General features: G+C 34.2%; 1 protein-coding gene across 2 annotated transcripts; it reads right to left on the bottom strand.

Annotated features, from left to right (window-relative positions):
* Positions 1–1,655: 1,655 nt before the first annotated feature.
* LOC107486687 (VAN3-binding protein-like) lies at positions 1,656–5,579 on the bottom strand. 2 transcript variants are annotated; one of them, XM_021140188.2, is made up of 7 exons: positions 5,523–5,579; positions 4,079–4,457; positions 3,094–3,496; positions 2,649–2,831; positions 2,428–2,477; positions 2,260–2,317; positions 1,656–1,926 (listed from the first exon to the last, which is right to left on the bottom strand). In XM_021140188.2, the coding sequence occupies exons 2-7, from the start codon at positions 4,376–4,378 to the stop codon at positions 1,688–1,690; spliced, it is 1,233 nt and encodes a 410-aa protein (XP_020995847.1). In that variant the 5' UTR covers positions 4,379–4,457; positions 5,523–5,579; the 3' UTR covers positions 1,656–1,687. The 2 variants fall into 2 exon arrangements, with proteins under 2 accessions (XP_020995847.1, XP_015962733.1); XM_016107247.3 differs by lacking the exon at positions 5,523–5,579 and having other exon boundaries at positions 4,079–4,620.
* Positions 5,580–20,813: the final 15,234 nt, after the last annotated feature.

The following is a 20,813-nucleotide window of genomic DNA, read 5'->3' as shown; positions in this document are numbered from 1 at the left end:
TAAATTTAATCTCACATCATTAAAAATATTAATAATAATTAATTAATAAATATAAATTATAATATCTACCGACTCCTAACGCTCCTCTTTAATATAAATGATCTTCTGATTGATTGAAGAATCCAAAAATTCCAACCGTGATCAGTATAAGAATAATTGTATGCAATCGAAAGAAGCAACGTAGACTTAATCCTTATAATTAATTTCGCATTAACTGATTACTAATGTGTTACTTTATAAGCAATCTTTTGAAGAAAAAGTACAGGAATCAACTCCTTAACCAACCAATTTGAATAATTCAATTAATTATACTAATTTTAATTTATTAATTTAAATCATTCTCATTAATAATTATTTTAAAAAATAGAATTTATAATTAACCGTCTAATTGGAACATGATTCACATCCTGTTAGTACTTTTTCTTTTTCCACACATTAAGTGTGTTGTTATGTTTGATTCATTGCGTTGACGTTCTCAATAACGTGAACACCGAGTTCCACCTTCACCGTGCTACGCTTTTTTTGCCATTTTTTACGTTATTGTTCCTGATCGGAATTCTATTGTTGTTTATTGTTTGATTACGTTTTGCTGCAAGGACCACCATGCCGCGTGACCACTGAATCTCCACCTCCGTTTTTGTCGTCATTATCGTTACCGTTCGTCATCGAGATGCTATTGTTGTTCATTGCTTGATTACCTTTTGTTGCAAGGACCACAACGCGACTGCATCTTTAACCTAAGTTGCTCACGGTGGTTAGAGAGTTCTTCTCGCCGAGCTGTTGTATCTAAAGAAGTCGACGTCGCAATGTACAGTTTTCAATAGAGAGCATTCGACCATGGAACAATCAATTTTGGAACGAGAATTGAATAGTCCATTGGTTGATGTGAGTGATAATAATTCAATCTGTTTTCATGGTAAGTGCGGAAAAGAGGATGTTGTTTCATTTTTTTTTTCATGTAAGTGAATTGCATTTGATTAGTCTTGTGTGAATGTTTTTTTATACTAAGTGGATGTTTTTTTCTCCATTTGATTGGATGTTTCTAAAATGCTATTGTTATTATTTGAGTGTCTAATGAGGAGGTTTTTTTGTAATTTTTACTAATGAATGCGTTTTTTTGTTTTATTTTAGCTAATGAGTTTTTTTTATTTAGGATTTGGAAGATTTTTTTATTAATTTTGGATGATTTTTTTAATATTTTGTATTTTTTCTTAGAATTTAGATATTTTTTTATTAGTTTTGGATGATTTTTTTCTTATGTTTTGTATGTTTTTTTCTTATGATTTGGATGATTTTTTATCTTATATTTTGATTTTTTTTTGAGTTTGAACGTTTTTTTAGAAAGAAAAATTAGGATTTGCGTGATAAATAGTAAAAAAAAATTAGAATAAGAAGAAGTAATTAATAATAATTAATTTTATATCTTTTAAAAATTAAAATTTAAATAATTATTAATTAATAACAATTAATGAGTATAAAATACAGTTTAAAAATATTTGTTGACTTGTTATTGACTATACTCCTATTGGGTACTAGCGGAATTCTCTTTTGAATGGTGAACTGTGCCATAAAAGAGTACATGCATTTTGGCATAATTTTTATCTGTCCTACTCTTCTACTTAGACACATGCATAATAATATAATACATAATATATATAATTATATAAATATATTCAAATTCATTGATTCATATGCTGTCATTGATACATAAAATTTCCAGAGAAGTATCGATTGCTTCAATAGAGTTGGATCTACGAAGTAGAGCCTCAATCCCATCAACCCATTTCATCTTGTGGAATTTACTCTTGCACTTGAACTCTAAAAGGCCTTGTGCTGTTTTGAGGCCAATATAACACTCTTCCAATGCTTCCCTTTCTTTTCTATACGGCCATGCACCCTGTTTGTCACACACTCCATATACCACACCTAAGTATACAATTTTTGTCACAAATACAATCTGTTAGACTTATTGTTATATTAGGATGATTTTTAATTTAATCATGCATCCTCTATTTAACTTTAAAAATTTTATAACTACTATCAAAATGATATATGACAGTATAATTTTTTTAAATATACTTAGAAATAATTATATAAAAAAATATTTAAGTTTCTAAAATTTCAAGTTAAGTGAACAACTAAATCAAACTTTTGTCACATAATAATAATAATTCATACAAATTACATGTTATTTTAATACCTACGGTTAGGTTGGATGAAGGTAAACATTAAGGGATCTATATAATTAAAAACACTTACATTTATTCTTTTTGGAGAAGGCTCCTCCCACGTGCTTGCTTTTGATCTTAATTTTGACCTATACCAAAACAGAATCATGAAAATTCAGATAAAATATTGTTCCTCGTCTGTGCAATTGATACCTCCATCCATCACATACATGAATAATTGTTAATAGTTAATATATACCTGAGATTTCTTGTTAATGTAAACAGTGACATGCTTCCATCTTAGTGCGCCTGAAAAAAGGTCAAAAAGAAAACTTAGAAATAATGATATAAAGCAAACCCAATGCACCAAAAATCCTATTATATTTATCATACATGCATGTGTGCCTCACATTTAAAAAAGTAATAAATAATAATTGGAAAAATGGAATATAATGATGGAAAATGGGTTTCCAATTTTACCTTTTCGTGTGAGTTGCAACAATTCTCCCACACACGGTGGATGATGTTCCAACATTTGGTCGTCAAAAGGTGCAAACCAATGAGAATGAGATTGTGGCACTCCCTTATCATAGGGACTTATTGATGCATTCCTCGTTGTTTCTTTTGGTAATCTTGCCCTTAGTGCTGCTTCTCCTCTCAAAGCTGATTTCCAAGGGAAAAAATAAATTTATTAACTGATAATAATCACTGATATTGTTCATAATTCATCCAAAAAAGTTGAAAATTATTTAACTGAGAAAAAAAAAACTCTAGAAGTATCTAAGAATATAATTACCTTTCTCTAATTATGAAATAGAGAAACTAATTTAATATTTACTAAAATTGAATTAGTTGGACAAAACTAGTCAAAATAAATAGTTGATTGTGTCGTTTTGTCTAATTAATGCAGAAGGTGAGAAATGACCTGTTGCAGCAGCGGCGGTTAGTGTGATGAGATCTCCATGGGTTTGAATATCAACAGCAGACTTCACAGCAGAAGCCAGACGGCCATGATCAGCTCCAGCCGCTTCAGCCATTTCAACGCAATGCGACGCAACCAGCTCCATGGCTGAAGCCAGGGCTAGGCTCAGCTTCGAATTAGACGAGCCATTGTTAGAGTTCTGTTGCGCTGCAGCCACAGCAGCCAAGGCTGAAGCCAGCCCTGCAATAGACACAGCAGAATGGACTCGACACGATTCCAGCCGCGCCTTGTCTTTCTTCCTTACATTCATGTTGTTACCACTTCCACCCTTCTGCTTCTGATGAAACCATTTTCCAATGCTTCCCATTTTTCTGCTATTTGATGAAGGGGTTGTCAACTTTCCTGCCTGCAAATTAAAGAAAAATATTTCCTACTAATGTCATCATCACTAGTACAAATATTCTCTACTGCAATTACTTTATTTTACATCATTTTTAATAATGGTTTCTCTCCACTTAATTAGTACCAATAAAAAAATTTTAAAAAATAAATTTATTAATAATTTATGGAGATTATAATCCTCACAAATTACAAATAAAATTCTCATACAATTAATTTTTTTACTATTTAATAAATTTATTGACACATGAGTCCTATTATCTTAAAATAATAAAGTTAATGGCCAAAAATATCTCTTTTGTTTACAAGGAGCGTTTTGTCCTTCATAAATAGACAAGAATTATATTGGATTTTTGTTCCAAAAATATTATTTTCAAAAAAAAAATCAACTTCTTATAAGTATTTGTATATAACTATATATTTTGTTAATTTATTATTTTTAATATATATTTTATATTTTAATATGTTTTTATACTAATAACTGATTTAATGACTTATTTTTTATATATACATAACATAATACATTAATATATTGTTTTCACAAAATCAATAATTGCAAATTAAATGGTGAGAGAGGAGCATGGCTTACTACTACAAGTTGAGGTGCGAAATTAGCAGCAGAATCAAGAAACACGTGTTGATTCTTGTCATAGAAACTTCGCTTGTGTTTATCTAAAAGAGCCTTTGAAATCTCAGAAGCAGAGAGGCTCCATGACCTTGACAAGAACTCCATGGGTTCAAGTGGTGTTGGTGGCTGAGGTATAGCAGGTAACGTTGATAGGAGAACCACTTTGTTGAACTCTTCATTTTCATTTACATCCTCTAATTCTAGCCCATGATGCCACCATGAACCAGTTGTTTTCCAAGGTGGTAAGTTACCACCATCCATTTTTCTTTTCAAAAGTTCCACTATCAAGGACAAATATTCTGAATATGCTGAAACCTGAAAGCACTTCAAGTAGTAATAGCTGTTTTGCACACACAACACAGGACACAAGAAGCAGAAAAAAGGGGTAGGTTAGTTCAGGGACTTATGATTGATAGAAAGACTACTTTGGTTCCACTCAAACAAACAAAAAAAGTGAAAGGAAACAGTTTGGTGAGAAGCGAACAGATTGTGTTATAATTTTGATTTTATAATCTTTAATTTTTGAGAAAACATAAAATTAATCAGATTTTATTCCAAAATAAAATTTTTTTCGGCTATTTTAATGTTTGTTTAAAAAAATATTTGTCTTTTGATATTTTTATAAAAAGATATTAGAATATCATTATAATTTAATATTTCTGGTCATCAGTTAGTTATTAATGTATAACTAGACAAAAAAATTATACTAAAAGAATTAAATTGATAATTAAATAATAGTAAAAAATAATAAATTTTGATCATTCTTTAACATTTATTTGTATATTCTTCTGCAGCGAAACATTAGCTAACGAGAAATGTTAGGAGGCCAGCAACTTTTGTATTTTATAATCATCAATTAGTCAGCAATAGTATTTTTAATGATATAAAATTACATCTAATAATAGGAGATCACTCATTTTTCTTTTGATAGTTAATTACTGACTACAAAACACAAAAATTACTGGTCTTAAATTTTTCCTTCGCGAAATATTACTCTTTACATTTTGCAGAGGGTAACGTCAAATAAGCACTTTCGAATTAAAAAAAATGTTTTCAAAAAAAATTTCATTAAATTGATCATCTAAATTATGAAACAATGGGAAAAAAATCAAACAAAATTCTTAGAAATCATTTTCAAAGAACAAAACAAAAATCCATGTAATTGATCATCTATATTTAATAATGTACAAGATTTAGAAAATATTTAATAATAATATTAAAAAAAGTTTAGGGGCCAGCAATTTTATTATATTTTAATCAACAAAAAAATATAAACTATTAGATAAAATTTCACACCAATCTCACATTATCAAATCATCATTAATGACTAGTTAATAACTATCAATCACAAATGTTACTGCCTCTATCATTACTCATAATATTAATCGAAGACAAAGAACAAGACCTGCTTTACAGAGATTGCAGCCTCAGTAGAAAGCTTTTGACCGAAGCTTAAGCTTAGACCTGCTTTATGATCAGTTTCAGTCTCTCGCACACATATATGTAAGAGAGAGCTTAGGAAGCAGAATAGATTTCAAGGAACAGTTACCTAAATCTTGTGCTTTGAACCACCATGAATTCAGGTTGATGTTTAATTAAAAAAATCAGAGACAACCCGGTATTCACGAAGCCCAAAAACTAAGCAACTATATATTAATCACTAAAAGTAAAGTTTAAGGGAACATAATCCTGTGTTACTGGGTATTGGTTCCTAGGACTCATGCAGATATAGATTCATAGCGCTGTTGTCGATGACTGGAACATTTTGAACATATCTGTTATCTAGTTCTCTTTTTATTTTATTTATTTTTATTAGAATCAGTTCATGCTTTAAGATCTTTTCAAAATTATTTGTATATAAAAAATAAAAAATTAGTCACTAAATTAATTCTTATCTATTTATATATAAATATATAAATTATTTAATTTATTTTTTATGTATATTTTATATTTTAATATATATTTTATCTAAATAATAAATTTAGTAGTTAATTTAATAGTTAAGTATTTGTATATACATAATTCAATTGTTTCAGTTTTTATAAAGATAATTACATATTCCTCACTAAAATGTTCTCTTTTTATAAATTTCGAATGCTTTTTTTACTAAGTATGTAAACATCTATTTAGAGTTAAGATATATTATAAATTTTATTTTACATTTATAAAATTACTTTTAAACTACTTATCAAAATGATCATTACATTAATAGTGAAAAGAACTCAAATTTTCTTAAAACTCCTCGTCATTATTTTTATCTAATTTTAAATACAATAAATATATAATTACAAATATTATATAAAATAATTTAGATATGATCTCTTTAATATTATCATTTTTAAAATTGTGGCCATCATAGATTATAGATCATAGGATATAATAGAAGAAGAATATAATTTCTGTATTTATATGCGTGATTCGCATTATAAAATGGATAGGATACCACGCATGGTGGTTGCGAAATGGAATATTGTAGGACCAAAGCCATTGTAATTCGCATGCATAGACCTTGGACTAGACGGCGGTGGGGGCGGTTTTACTCTTTTTCTTGGCTCCATGTGATGATAAGCCCTATAATTTGCATTTCATGCATTTTGTGACAATTCATTACAAACTAGACTGCTCATGAACAAAGCCTTATTTTATTTAGGTTGATAATTACATATCCTATGCCATTCTTCTAAAAGAGAGTTTACAAATTCTACGCTGTCAAACCTCTCATCAGTCATGGTGATATTATTCTTTCATCCCATCACTAGCAGTTAGGAATGACAAACGGGCCTAAATCCGTCGGGCCGGCCCGCATAACCCGCCAAAAAAAGCGGGCTGGGCTGAAAAATTGGGACCGCCAAATAGCAAAAGTCCGCCTAATCCGCACCGCTTAAATCGCGGATTTTGGCGGGCTTTGGCGGGGCGGAGCGGGCTTCTCCGCGGGGCTAAGGTTTTTATTAGTGAAAGGGTATTTTTGCAATTTTTTTGCCAAAACCTAACTTTCCCGAACCTAACTTACAAGAATGTGAAGATAAAAATTGAATGTTTTGAATTATGTTTATGTTATTTTAGAGACAATGTAGTAAATTACCTTAAAAAGCTATTGGCATAGGAAAAAACATCAACGAAAAATATCTAAGGCAATCATTTAGAAAAAATGAAAAATCAACAAAAGCACGACATTTGGCCACAAGGGGTTAGGCAGGAGAGGTTTCTTGAACCGCAAGAATCAATGAGAATTCCCAGTTGATGACATTAACAAGCTTCATGTTGCTTGATTATATGTAAATGTATTCAGGTTGAAGCGCAATTAGCATATATTAAATGTAATTGTTGTTCTTTCTTATTTTATTTTAATGATGCATTTTCATTTAGTTGTTTACTAGTACTTTTACCCATAATACTGTTACGGGAATATAAATTTTTTAAAATTACGTCGATTCTGATATTATAGATTATGACACAAAAAATTTATAGTATTAAAATATTTTTACAAAATAATCGTAAGGGACAAAAGTCTCCATGGCTAAAAAGATCAGGGCCTTTGTAAATAAAAATAAAATTAAATAATAAATTTTTTAGTTATTATTTTCATACGAAAGAGTTTAACTTTTTTTTTAATAATTAATTTCAACAATCATTATCTAAAATCTAAAAAAATTTAATGTATATACTTTTATATTCGATTAGGTGTTAAATTTGTTGAATAAATAGAAATAATTAATTTTTTTATGCTGGTTATTTAAAAATAATATTTTTTCTATATATATAAAAATATAATTAGATATTAGCATAAAAAAATTATATTGATAGGTATAAAATTAACTTAATTTTTTTTTAAAACAATTGAATCTTGATTATAACTTTTAATTACAATATTAGTCTTATTTTTTTTAAATTATATGTAATAAATATTTAAAAAAGGAAAATAAATAAAAATATAGATTAGAAAGATAAGTAATAAAATTTTAAAACTAAAAAAATATGCATCTAATAATAATATATCCTATTTGAATTATATTATGTTATTAATTTTATTTTTTGTAAAATAGAAAGGTAGAAAAAATAGAGAATGAGATAAAAGAGAGAGAAAGATAAAAAAGAAGAATAAAAGAGAGAGTTTGTTAATTTTGGAAGAAAAATTTTTTATTTTAATTGTAATGAAAAAATATCGAGTGACATATTTTGATTTGTCAAATTACTAATATAAATTATAAATTATATATAGAGTGACAAGGATAGAGAGAAATAGAAAAGGGAGAGAGGTAGATAAGAGAATGTAGAAATGAAATTTATTAATTTTGAAAGAAAATATTTTCTCTCAATTTTAATAAAAGAGTGTCATGTGACACATTTTGGTTATTAAATTAGTTGGTAATATATAATATATAATATAGTGTTCAAACTCTGCCCCAATAAATAATGTCAGGCCCAACAAGGATAAAGGACCCACTCCATAAAGGGGCCTCCACCTCAGATCGGACCTCTTGAAGAGGTCGGATACCACAAAGGAGCCTAACCCTACTTGCCCAAGCAAGTAACTGCCTCCGCGAATCTCTCCTACTTTCTCTCTAAAAGATAGATTCCAATAAACTCTCAACATAAAGGGAACGGTTATCCACCCAAAAAAGGTAGAACTACTCCAACAAATGTGGTTAACGACTCTACTATAAATACACTGACACCCCTCATGTATAATTTATGTTCTAATCTACTAAAAAATTGCCTAAAGCCCTTGCTAACTGATGAAGCATCGGAGTCTCTTGCAGGTACCACTCACCACCTCCTCACGAGAAACTCGGACGGTGGCACCTCGGCACCAAACAAGTCGGACGCTGCCCCCCAAAGGATCTGGACGTCACGTTCAAGCCCAATTCAACGTTTGAGATAAGTCTCGAAACATTGGCGTAGTTGTCAAGGACCTGGGATTCAACCTATGACGATGGCGGATCATCAGTATAAAGACGGTCATACGACATCAGAATCTGAACCTGAGCCCCAGATGGAGAACCTTGCCCTTGTCATACCCCCGGATTAACAAATGCATGTTTCCCATGGAGAAGGGACGTCAAGAAACACCCAACCAAGATGGATTCAATCATAGGTCCATCCACCAGCAGCAGAAGAATCTCTGTAGACAACGGAGATATTGGGCCTAGTCTATGGTCCGCGAGAACAACTAGAACAACTCAAACAAGAAGCTGAGGGACAAGGAAAGCAGAACAGAAACTGTAGAGAGAGATAAGACGACAAAGGGAGCTGGAAGAAAAGCTCTTAAAATTAAAGGTTGACCTTCAAAACCGAAATAATCGAGCAGATCGAGAGGTGATAAAACACTATTTTATGGTTTATTTTATATTGAATTGAGTGAATTTTGTCAACTATTCTCACACTTATTCATATAAACTGCATGGTTTTGTGAATCCTTCCTAATTTATGCTTAAGAGTGGAAACATGCTTCCTAGGCCTTAAAATTTCTCATTTTTAATCTTCTCTTATTACCATTCGATGTCGTGATGTGTTTGTTAAGTGATTTTATGGTTTATATGGTTTGAATGGCCAAGAGGATGGAAAGAAAGCATGTAAAAGTGGAAGGAACACAAGAAATAGGAGAATTTAGAAGCTGGTACCAACGTGTGCGTGTGACTGACGCGTACGTGTGACCAGGTGCAGCAGTCGACCGACGCGTACACATGGCAAGCGTCATGTGCCTCACTTAAGGGAACACGCTGGGGGCGATTTCAGAGCTCAATTCTGGCTCAGTTTTGAGCCCAGTCTACAGATTAGAAGCTGGGAGTGAAGGAGGATGGGAGAGACATTTCATTAGCTTAGTTTTTAGATAATTTTGAATTCTAGAGAGAGAAACTCTCATTTTTCTCTAGGGCTTTAATGTTCTTGTTCATTTTCATTTGAATCCTTGGATTAGATCCTTTTTAATTTCAATTCTTGTTATTTTAATTGCAGTTTCTACTCTCCAATTCTACTTAATATTCTTGCAATTTTACTTGTTTTGATTTTGATTTTGAATCTTGTTGGATTTTTTATTCCTATTAATTCATTGAGCTTTCTTTCATGTTCATTGATGTTATTTGGTTTTTTATTATCAATTATTGTTAGTGGGTAGCTTGGATTTGAATTTATTTCTCAATTTTACAATGTCTTCTTTTAGTGCATACAAGGTGTTTGTGAAAATGCCTCTTATGATTATGGAGTAGATTTCTACTCTTGGCTCTGGGGTTGAGTATTGGAAACTCTTGAATTGTCAAGACCTATGGTTGATTGAGTGTTGGAAGTTGCTTGTTAGATTGAACTTCACCAAAGCTAGTCTTTCACTAGGAGTTGACTAGGACTTGTGAACTCAAGTTAATTGTACCCACTTGACTTTTCTTCAATTGTTAGAGGATAACTAAGTGGAAGGAATAGATAATTCCCATCACAATTGATAATGACAATGAGGATAGGAACTACAATTCTTTCCCCTAGTCAAGACCCTTATATTGATTGATTGTCATTCACTCTTGTTAGCCTTGGTTCTTTAGTTCCCTTACTCTAATTTCATATATTTTATTCATATATATCTTTAGTTGTAGTTATCTTAATGCATTCTTCTAGTTAGTTAATGCTTGTTTGTTATTTCTAGTTACCTCAATTTAATTCTTGGTTGTTTTTTTTTTTGCTTTTTACATACTTGTCATTTTACTTCTTCCAGAAGCAAACCAAAACCTCAAAAATTCTTAACCAACAATGTGCATTCTAGTACAAGCCCTTGGAAGAACGACTCGGAATTAATACTTCCGATTATTTTTATTTGTATTGTGACAAACCTTTTAAACTTTGATTAGGGATATCTCATTGGTTAGGACTATACTGTGCGACATTGAATTGAGAAAAATCCTTTGGTAATTTCCTAACCGGCATTTATCCCTCATCAGGAGGAAAGCCCCCTAGGAGGAAAAGATCTGTTCGTGGAAGAGATCATGCAGGCTAAAGTTCCTAGAAATTTCAAAACCCCCGACATGTATCTCTAAGATGAAACGACCGATCCGAGACACCATCTCAGCAACTTTAAGAGCCGGATGTACCTAGCTGACGCCTCCGATATCACTCGTTGAGAAGCCTTCTCGATGACTTTAACCAAAGCTGCGATGAAGTGATTTGATAACTTACCCCCCAGGTCGGTCACTGGCTTTGACGACCTGGCAAGGAAGTTTCTTACCAGATTTTCTATTTAGAAAGATAAAGTGAAGCATGCCCCGAGTTTGTTAGGAGTTAAACAAGAAGCCGGAGAAACACTCCGGGATTACATAAAGAGATTCAATAAGGCATGCTTGGAGATACAAAACCTACCCACTGAAGCGGTGATAATGGGATTAGTAAATGGCCTTAGAGAAGGGCCGTTTTCTCAATCCATATCCAAGCAACACCTATGTTCTTTAAAGGAAGTGCAAGAGCAGGGAGAAAAAAATATATCAACATCGAAGAAAACTCCCAATTAAAGTAACATTTCTCGCAACCCAACCTGCCCTATCCACCTAGAAAAAAAGAAAAAGAACCCAAAAAGAAAGAAGAGCACAACCCGGAGAAACCTTGAAGATACCATACTACACCTCTTCACGATCTCTCTAGTAGACGTTTACAGAGAAATATGCCACACCGAAAAGCTTCCACCACATATAAGTATAAATATTCTCTCCAAAGCAAAATAAACATAATCCAAAACATAATTATAAATATTGTCTCCAAAATACCATAAACATAATTCAAAACACTCAATTTTTATCTTCATACTCTTGTAAGTTAGGTTGGGGAAGTTAGGTTTTAGGAAAAAGTTTGCAAAAATACCCCCTCACTAAAAAAAACCTTAGCCCGGCGGGGAAGCCCGCCCCGCCCCGCCAAAGCCCGCCAAAACCCGCGGTTTAAGCGGTGCGGGTTAGGCGGGCTTTTGCTATTTGGCGGTCCCGATTTTCCAGCCCAGCCCGCCTTTTTTGGCGGGTTACGCGGGCCGACCCGGCGGGTTTAGGCCCGTTTGCCACCCCTAATATTGTGGGTACTATAAACACTATGGGCAATCTACCAAGGAATGTTACGATTTGAAGAATGTCATAGAAAAATTGGCCAGAGAAGGCTGACAAGAACGTCCACCTCAAACTCTCGAGTGACACATACATATGATAAATGGGGAATTTGATGGAGGAAGAATATCCAAATCATCATGAAAAAAGGCATCTTAAGGAGGTATACCAGGTCAGGGAAGATAGTAGGTATCTGATGAGCGGATATTTTATACGTTTTTGGCATCATTTTCATATAGTTTTCATTATGTTTTATTTAAGTTTTATTATGTTTTCATAGATTTTATTGCGAAATTCATATTTTTGGATTCTGCTTTGAGTTTGTGTGTTTTATGGTGATTTCAGGTATTTTCTGGCAAAAATTGGGGAGCTTGAGCAGAAGTCTGATTCAGAGACAGAGAAAAGACTGCAGATGCTGTCAAGATCTTACCTCTGTGCACTCAAAGGAGCTTTTCTGGAGCTACAAAATTCCAAATGGTGCGTTTTCAATGGCTATGAAAAGCTAACATCAAAGGCTTTCTATAAATATATAATAGTTTATACTTTGCTCTGGAAATAAAGTTCTAAAACTGGCATTCAATGCCAGCCACCAGCCCTATTCCTAGCGTCCAACGTCCTAGAGGGTGTAGCTGGCATCCAACGCCCAAAAGGGAGTCCCAAACCAGTGTTCAACGCCCCTAAGGAGTCCTAGCACGTGGAGACACTCAAGCTCAGCCCAAACACTCATCAAGTGGGCTCGGAAAGTGGATTTTTGCACTACTAGACTAGTTTATCTTATTTCTGTAATTCTTAGTTAGCAGATTAGTATTTATAGGAGAAGATCACCATTGTTTAGGGATCTGCCAATCTTCTTCCCCCACTTTACATTCGAACACTATTTTCTGAACAGTATGAGTCACTAACCTCCTAAGGTTAAGGTTAGGATCTCTGCTGATTCTTATGAATTAATAATATCACTATTATACTTCAATCTACACTTGATTCTATTTTAAGATGTATCTTCGTTCTTTAACTTTATGAATTGGATGATCCGTGACAATAATCCTCATTCTACATGGGTTCTTGCGAGTCTTTGATGGGATAGTACTGAACCACAAGCTTGATTATACATCTCTTAGATGGATAATCCACGGCTTCTTTTGGGACTTCTCGAGACATCAGTTTAGCCGAGGTGTGGGGCGATTAGGGCCTTTGTGGTATAGGCTAGAACCAAAGGAGTAGCGCTCTCTAATCTGGAAGATTTGACCTTGTCTGTGGTGCTTTGAGTAGGATCACCAAGGGAATGGACTGCTAGAGCTTCACCGACGTTAATCATATACAGTCTGCCATGGAATGAATCAATTAGAAGTTGGAGTAGATGGTGAGAAAAGTTGATCCAGAAGGAAGAAACATCTTCAAAGCCTCAACCATTCTCATACCATTGATTTCATACCTATCTAGTAACGTTTTATTTATTTATCTATTTTATGTGTTTTCTCGTGACAACTATATTCTCTATCCGCCTAACTAAGATCTACAAGATATCCACTGCATGCTCAAACCAACAATCTCCATGGGATCGACCCCTCACTCACTGAGGTATTACTTGAACGACCCGGTATACTTACCGGTCTATCTATGCGAAACGTGCAAAGTCAGTTTCGTGCACCAAGTTTTTGGCACTATTGCCGGGGATTGTTCGGATTTGACAAACAACCGGATTATCTTGTTGCTTAGATTAGGTACTTTCAACTTTTGTTTGTGTCTTTGTTTTCTTTTTCAAAAACTTTTTCAAAAACCTATCTTTTCTTTTTCTTTTGTTTGAGTCTTTGTTCTTGTTCTTGTTAAAGTTTCGAACTTTCTTATTTCCTTTTCGAAATTTTTTTTTCAAAAATAGTGTCTTTCGTTTGAGTCTAGTGTCAATTCTTAAGTTTGGTGTCTTTTGTGTGTGCTTTGTTTTCTTTGAATTTTCAAAATTGTCTTAAGTGTTCTTTCTTGGTATTCAAGTTGTTCTTGTTTCTTTTCTTATTTTGATCTTAAAATTTTTAAATTTGGTGTCTTTTGGTGTTTATCTTTTTAATTTTCGAAAATTAGTGTCTTTTGATCTAAAAATTTTAAATTTGGTGTCTTTTAGTTGTTTTTCTCTTTCTTCATTAATTCAAAAATAAAGAATAAAAAATATCTTTTCTATCTTTAATCAAATTTTTGAAAATCTTATTTCTTTTATTATTTTGATTTAAAAATTTTAAAGTTTAGTGTTTTCTTGTTAGTAAAGTCAAATTTCAAATCTTATCTTTTCAAATCTTTTCTTTTAATTTAATTCTTTCTTATCTTATTTTTCTTTTAAACTTCAAAACTATTTCAATCTTTATCTTATCTTTGGTTTATCTTTCTTTAAATTTCAAATCATTATCTTATCTTTTTTCTTTTAAATTTCAAATTCAAATCTTTTTCAAATCTTCACTATATCTTATATTTTTAACTTATTTTCAAATCTCAATCTTATCTTATCTTGTTTCAAATTCAAATTTTAAAAACTCAATTTCAAAATTTAAAATTTAAAATTTAAAATTTGAAATTTCAAAATTAAATCTTTTTCAAAAATCAAATCTTTTCAAAATTTTAAAATCAAATCTTTTTCAAATCTCCTATCTTATCTTAATTTCAATTCTTTCTTAATTAATTACTTGTTTTCTCTTTCTTCTTTTTCAAAACTTCCTAACTAATTCCTCTCTCTTCTATTTTCGAAAACTTCTCACTTCTTTCCCTCTCTTCTTTTTTGAAAATCATCCTCCAATTTTCAAATCTTTTTAGTTAATTAGTTTTAATTTCCTTCTTGTTTTCGAAATTAAATAAATAAATAAAATAAAAACAAAAATATTTTAATTCTAGTTTCTCTTTTTACTTCTTAATTTTTGAATTCTTCTACCCTTTCATTCGAATTCTTCATCTCATTCTTCTACCCTCATTCTTCTTTTTTCTTCACATCTCACATGGAGTTCTCTATCCTTTGACATAGAAACTCCCATTCTCTTTCTTTCTTGTTTTCTTTTCTTGTTTATGAGCAGGAACAGAGATAAAAAAACCTCTCTTTGATCCTGATCCTGCACCTGAGAGGACCCTAAGGAGGCATTTTTACAAGGTAAGGCACAACACTCCGGAAGAGATCTCACATAACTTTTTGAACAAGAAATTGAAAATACAGACATGGCAGCTGATGAGTCCATATTTTCCGATATATTTTGGTTTGATTTGAGTGGATTTCATCATATAAACTCACATTTATTCACATATATAGCATACTTTTGTGTTTTCTCTCTAGATTGTGCCTAAATGTGAAAGTATGCATTTTTGAGCTTAAATTAGTGATTTTAATCTCACTTTTATGCCATTCGATGCCATGACATGTTTGTTGAGTGATTTTAGGTCATAGAGGCAAGTTTGGCAAGGCAAAAGTGGAAGGAAGCATGAACAAAGGGAGAAAGCATGAAGAAAACAAAAGAGGAGACATGTGTGCGTACGCACAACTCCCTGTGCGTACGCACAACTCCCTGTGCGTACGCACAGGTACCAGTACGTGCCTTCATTAAAAATGCACGTGCACTCACGTTTTGGGGCTCTTTTTGCCCCATTTCTGAAGGCTTGAGGCTGAAATCAAAGGCTATATCAAGGGGGCAACATCTCATATGAAGGGGGAGCTTAGGGAGTTCACTTGTAGGGTAGAAAAATACATTAGGAGTAAGAGTAGTGTAGATTAGGAAATTCTCTCTTAGGGTTTTTAATTAGGGTTTGTAGTATTTTATACTTCAAGTCTTGCTTTGGAGTTTGCAATTTACATTGTAAGTATTTCTTTAATTGTCGCCTTTCATTACATTACTTTGTCTACACTTTCATATATTTTAACTTCCTTTGTTAATATGCTTGGTTTTGCAATTTTGAGTTCTTGTTCATGAATTTGATGTTTGATGCTTATTTTATGTTTGTTTGAGTTTCCTTTATTGGTTTTGATCATTTATGGTTCATAGCTTTCATTAATTTCCTAATTTTGCCATGTTTTATGTTATGCCCTCTATGTGTTTGATGAAATGCAAATTTTGATTATGGGATAATTTCCACCTCTTGGCTTGGGAAAAATGAGTTTATGGATTACTAGAGCCATAATGTCCAACATTTAGTGATAATTCTTGGGTTGTTAATTGTTCTTGTTCCCACTAATGCTAATTTGTTGCTAAGGTAATTAGCAAGCAAGCTAAGATTTGTGGGTTAAGAACACTTATGCTCATTTAACTTACTCTCCGATGTGAGGGTTGACTTAGTGAGATTAATCCATCATAATTATCATAGTTGTGGTTATGGCAAGGAAGGGATTTCACAACTCATCCCAAGTCAAGGTTTCATTTATGTTTTGAACCACTTTTCCATCACTTTATAGCATTACTTGTTTATATTACATACATAGTTCTTTTATTCCTTGATTACTTTATTAATTGTAATTTCGTTTTGATCTTTTATTTCTTTATTTTTATTGCTGGCTTCTTTATTGAAAACACCCTTTTGCTTTTCACAACCAAAATCATATGCACTTGTTGGCACTAGTTCCTAGGGAGAACGACCCGGGAGCCTAAATACTCTCGGTTTATATTTGCTTTAATTTGTGACATCTTTAGGATTATAATTTGATTGATGATCAATGGTTGGGTTTGGACTATACTTGCAACGTCAATCCTATTTTTAGTGTGAAAATCCAAGCCTATGCTTTTGGTCTTCTATGAGCAGCCGAACAGAACAATGGAAGAGATACAAGGAAGGTTCTTGGTGACTTCACTGCACCAACTTTTGACTTCTATGGAAGAAGTATCTTCATACCTGCCATTAGAGCAAATAACTTTGAGCTAAAGCCTCAGTTAGTCTCTCTAATGCAACAGAATTACAAATTCTATGGACTTCCACTGGAAAATCCACATCAATTCTTATCTGAATTCTTGCAAATCTACAATACTGTTAAGACCAATGGAGTGGATCCTGAGGTCTACAGACTTATGCTTTTTCCCTTTGCTGTCAGAGACAAAGCTAGAATATGGTTGGATTCTCAACCTAAGGAAAGCCTAGATTCTTGAGAAAAGTTGGTCAGTGCTTTCTTGGCCAAGTTCTTTCCACTTCAAAAGATGAGCAAGCTCAGGGTGGAAGTTCAAACATTCAGACAAAAAGAGAGTGAATCCCTATATGAAGCTTGGGAAAGATACAAGCAACTGATCAGGAGATGTCCTCCTGACATGCTCTCAGAATGGACTATCCTAGGAATCTTCTATAATGGTCTATCTAAGATGTCCAAAATGTCTTTGGACCATTCTGCGGGTGGATCACTTCACCTGAAGAAAACGCCTACAGAGGCACAGAAACTAATTAAAATGGTTGCAAACAACCAATTCATGCACACTTTTGACAGAAACCCTATGAACAATGGGGTAGTTTAGAAGAAAGGAGTCTTGGAAGTTGACATTATGGATGTCATATTGGCTCAGAACAAGATCTTGACCCAACATGTCAATATGATCTCTCAGCATTTGACTAGAGTGCAAGCTGCAGCTAGCAGCACTCAAGACACCTCCTATGATGGATATGCCTATGATCAAGATCAACCCATTATGGAAAAGATGAATTACATGGGAGAACCATATAGAAACACCTACAACTCCTCATGGAGGAATTATCCTAACATTTCATGGAAGGATTAACAGAAGCCTTAGCAAGGCTTCAACAATAATCAAGGTGGAAGAACCCAGAATAGGTTCAACAACAGACCACCATTCCCATCTTCTCAACAAAAATGGAGACTTCTAAGCAGAGCCTTTCTGATCTAGCAACCATAGTCTCTAAACTCTCTAATACCACTCATAGTTTCATAACAGAAACTAGGTCTTCCATCAGAAATATGGAAGTACAAGTTGGTTAATTGAGTAAGAGAATCCCTGAGATCCCTCCTAACACTCTTCCTAGTAACACTGAAGTAAACTCAAGAGAAGAGTGCAAGGCCATAACAGTGGAAATTGAAGCCGAATCTGAAGGGGATAATCTAGCATTGGAGACCAGTAAGAAAGTCCTTACTGGGCGTTCAACGCCTAAGAAAGCACCATCACTGGCGTTGAACGCCAGTAAGGAGGTCCTTACTGGGCGTTCAACACCCAAAGAAGCACAACAACTGGCGTTGAATGCCAGTAAAGGGATATAAGATGGGCGTTTAATGCCCAAAGAGACACAAGTCTTGGCATTGAACACCACAATAGGAGTAGTTAGTGACCGTAAGCCCACTGAGAACTTCCTTATTGAAGAACTGATAGAACTCAAGGTTCTTGAGAAGCCCATTGAAATTTTCTCGAATGCTTGGTTAAAGATCATAGAATCTGAAGAGTACTTTTCCTCTGATGAGGAAGAGGAAACTAGGAAAGAGCAAGTTGCTCGGTACCTACGACTTCTCATGAAGCTGAATGCCAAGTTGTTTGGCACAGAGACATTGGAGGAAGAACCTCCAGTGCTCACTAAGGAACTCAATGCCTTGGTTCATCAGAAACTACCTCAGAAACTGCCGGTTCCCAGACGGTCTGATTTCTTGCACCATAGGCACCATTACCTTTGAGAAGGCTCTGTGTGACCTAGGGTCAAATATAAACCTCATGCCTCTCTTTGTAATGGAGAGGCTGAGAATCTTTGAGGTACAAGCTGTAAGAATCTCACTAAGGATAGTAGACAAATCAATGAAAAAGGCTTATGGTCTAGTAGAGGATGTCTTAGTAAAGGTTGAGAACCTTTACATCCCTGCAGATTTCATAATCTTAGATACTGGGGAGGAAGAAGATGAATCCATCATCCTTGGAAGACCCTTCCTAGCCACTGTCAATGCCATCGTTGATGTAGCAAAGGGAGAGCTGGGTCTACAGTTATGGGAGAACCACATCTTGTTCAAGATGCCTAGCCCTAACTCTTCCTCTGACAAAAGAGAGATAGTTGTGCAACACTTAGTGTTCCAACCCTCTCTCTCAGTGCAAAGTTATACAAAGCCTCCAGACACCAATTCTAAGTTTGGTGTTGGGAAGCCATCATCAAGCACTGAGAATAAAGGTACTCAAAAGAAAGTACCTAAAGGCTGGAGGGACAAAAAGATCCCTACTGAAGGCTTCTCACCTGGCATAAGAGTTGTCTTCACTAATAATCCAGTCATTCTACACACTGTGAACAAGATCCTGTCTCTAGAGCATGTGGAGCTCATCCATGAGAGCACAGGCAAGAAGTTCACTTTAAGGGATGAAATTCTGAGCCCCTATCCATCTCCGTAAAGAGCTAACCATCAAGCTAGTAACATTAAAGAAATGTTTGTTGGGAGGCAACCCAACCATAATTGAAGTTATTTATGTTTTTCATTAAGTTTATTTCAGTTATATCAGTTTAATTTTCATATTGTTTTAAGTTTATGATCATGTACATCAGTTAGAACAGAAACAGAAACAATCAGAGTTGGAAACAGAACACCTTGGAGCAGGTACCTTGCTGGCGTTGAACGCCAGCCAAGGGTGCTAGAGTGGGGGTTCAACGCCCATGAAGAGCAGCATTGCTAGCGTTGAACGCCAGCCAGGGAGCTTGAAGCTAGCATTGAACGCCAGCCAATGGGCAGAAAATGGGCGTTCAACGCCCTAAAGGAGGCAGAGATCTAGCATTGAATGGCAGGTAGGAGCACCCCAATGGTCGTTCAAAGCCTATGAGAAGCATCAGATGGCGTTAAACGCTAGCCAGGAGCAGGAGTTGGGCGTTCAACACCCACAAGGGGGCAGGGAACTCGAATTCCCTAGCCTCTCAAGATCAGTGGGTCCCGTAGAATCTCTACACACTCTTCCCCATAAACTCTCAACCAATCACATCCATACTTCTTTCCAAAACCATCATAACTCCCACCAACCCCCACCCACTTCAAATTCAAAATTTTCCACCCAATTCCCACACATTCATTCAAACCCTACCCTATCCCACCCCTATAAATACCCCTTTTTCCTACCCTTCATACACACACCATTCATACACTAAAACCCTCACTTGGCCGAACCACTATCCCCCTCCATCTTCTCTATTCTCTTCTTCTTCTACTCTTTTCTTCATATTTTGCTCGAGGATGAGTAAAGCTTTTAAGTTTGGTGTTGAAAAACCTTGCTTTTTGCTTTCCGTTCACACTTATGGCACCCAAAGAAAAGGAAAAGTTGTGGCTTCCACCTCCGAATCTTGAGAGATGAAGAGATTCATCACCAAATCTCATCAAGACCACTTCTATGAAGTGGTGGCAAAGAAAAGGGTGAATCCTGAAGTCCCCTTTAGGCTCAAAAAGAATGAGTACCCGGAGATCCAATGAGAAATCCGGAGGAGAGGTTAGGAAGTCCTAACCAATCCTATTCCGGAAGTTGGAATCTTGATGGTGCAAGAGTTTTATGCTAATGCATGGGTCACTAAAAATCATGACACTAGTGTGAACCCACATCCAAAAACTTAGAGCACCATGGTCCGAGGGCGATCCTTGGATTTTAGCCCAGAGTGTGTAAGGATGGCGCTCCATTTGTGACGGAGAAAAAATGTCGGTAAAAATTTTCACAAAAATATCACGTTGCAAGTATAGT

This window comes from Arachis duranensis, chromosome 1, assembly GCF_000817695.3.
Source record: "Arachis duranensis cultivar V14167 chromosome 1, aradu.V14167.gnm2.J7QH, whole genome shotgun sequence".
In the NCBI taxonomy this organism is placed as follows: domain Eukaryota; kingdom Viridiplantae; phylum Streptophyta; class Magnoliopsida; order Fabales; family Fabaceae; genus Arachis; species Arachis duranensis.
Note: the sequence above shows the minus strand (reverse complement) of the source record. Positions and strands in the feature narration are given on the sequence as shown.

Excerpts from the sequence above, each read along its gene's own strand:
- LOC107486687 (XM_021140188.2), bottom strand. The coding sequence starts at position 4,378 with ATGGATGGTGGTAACTTACCACCTTGGAAAACAACTGGTTCATGGTGG. Across the intron at positions 3,497-4,078 it reads TCGCACCTCAACTTGTAGTA|GCAGGAAAGTTGACAACCCC; the intron begins GTAAGCCATGCT and ends TTTAATTTGCAG. Across the intron at positions 2,832-3,093 it reads AACCGCCGCTGCTGCAACAG|CTTTGAGAGGAGAAGCAGCA; the intron begins GTCATTTCTCAC and ends CTTGGAAATCAG.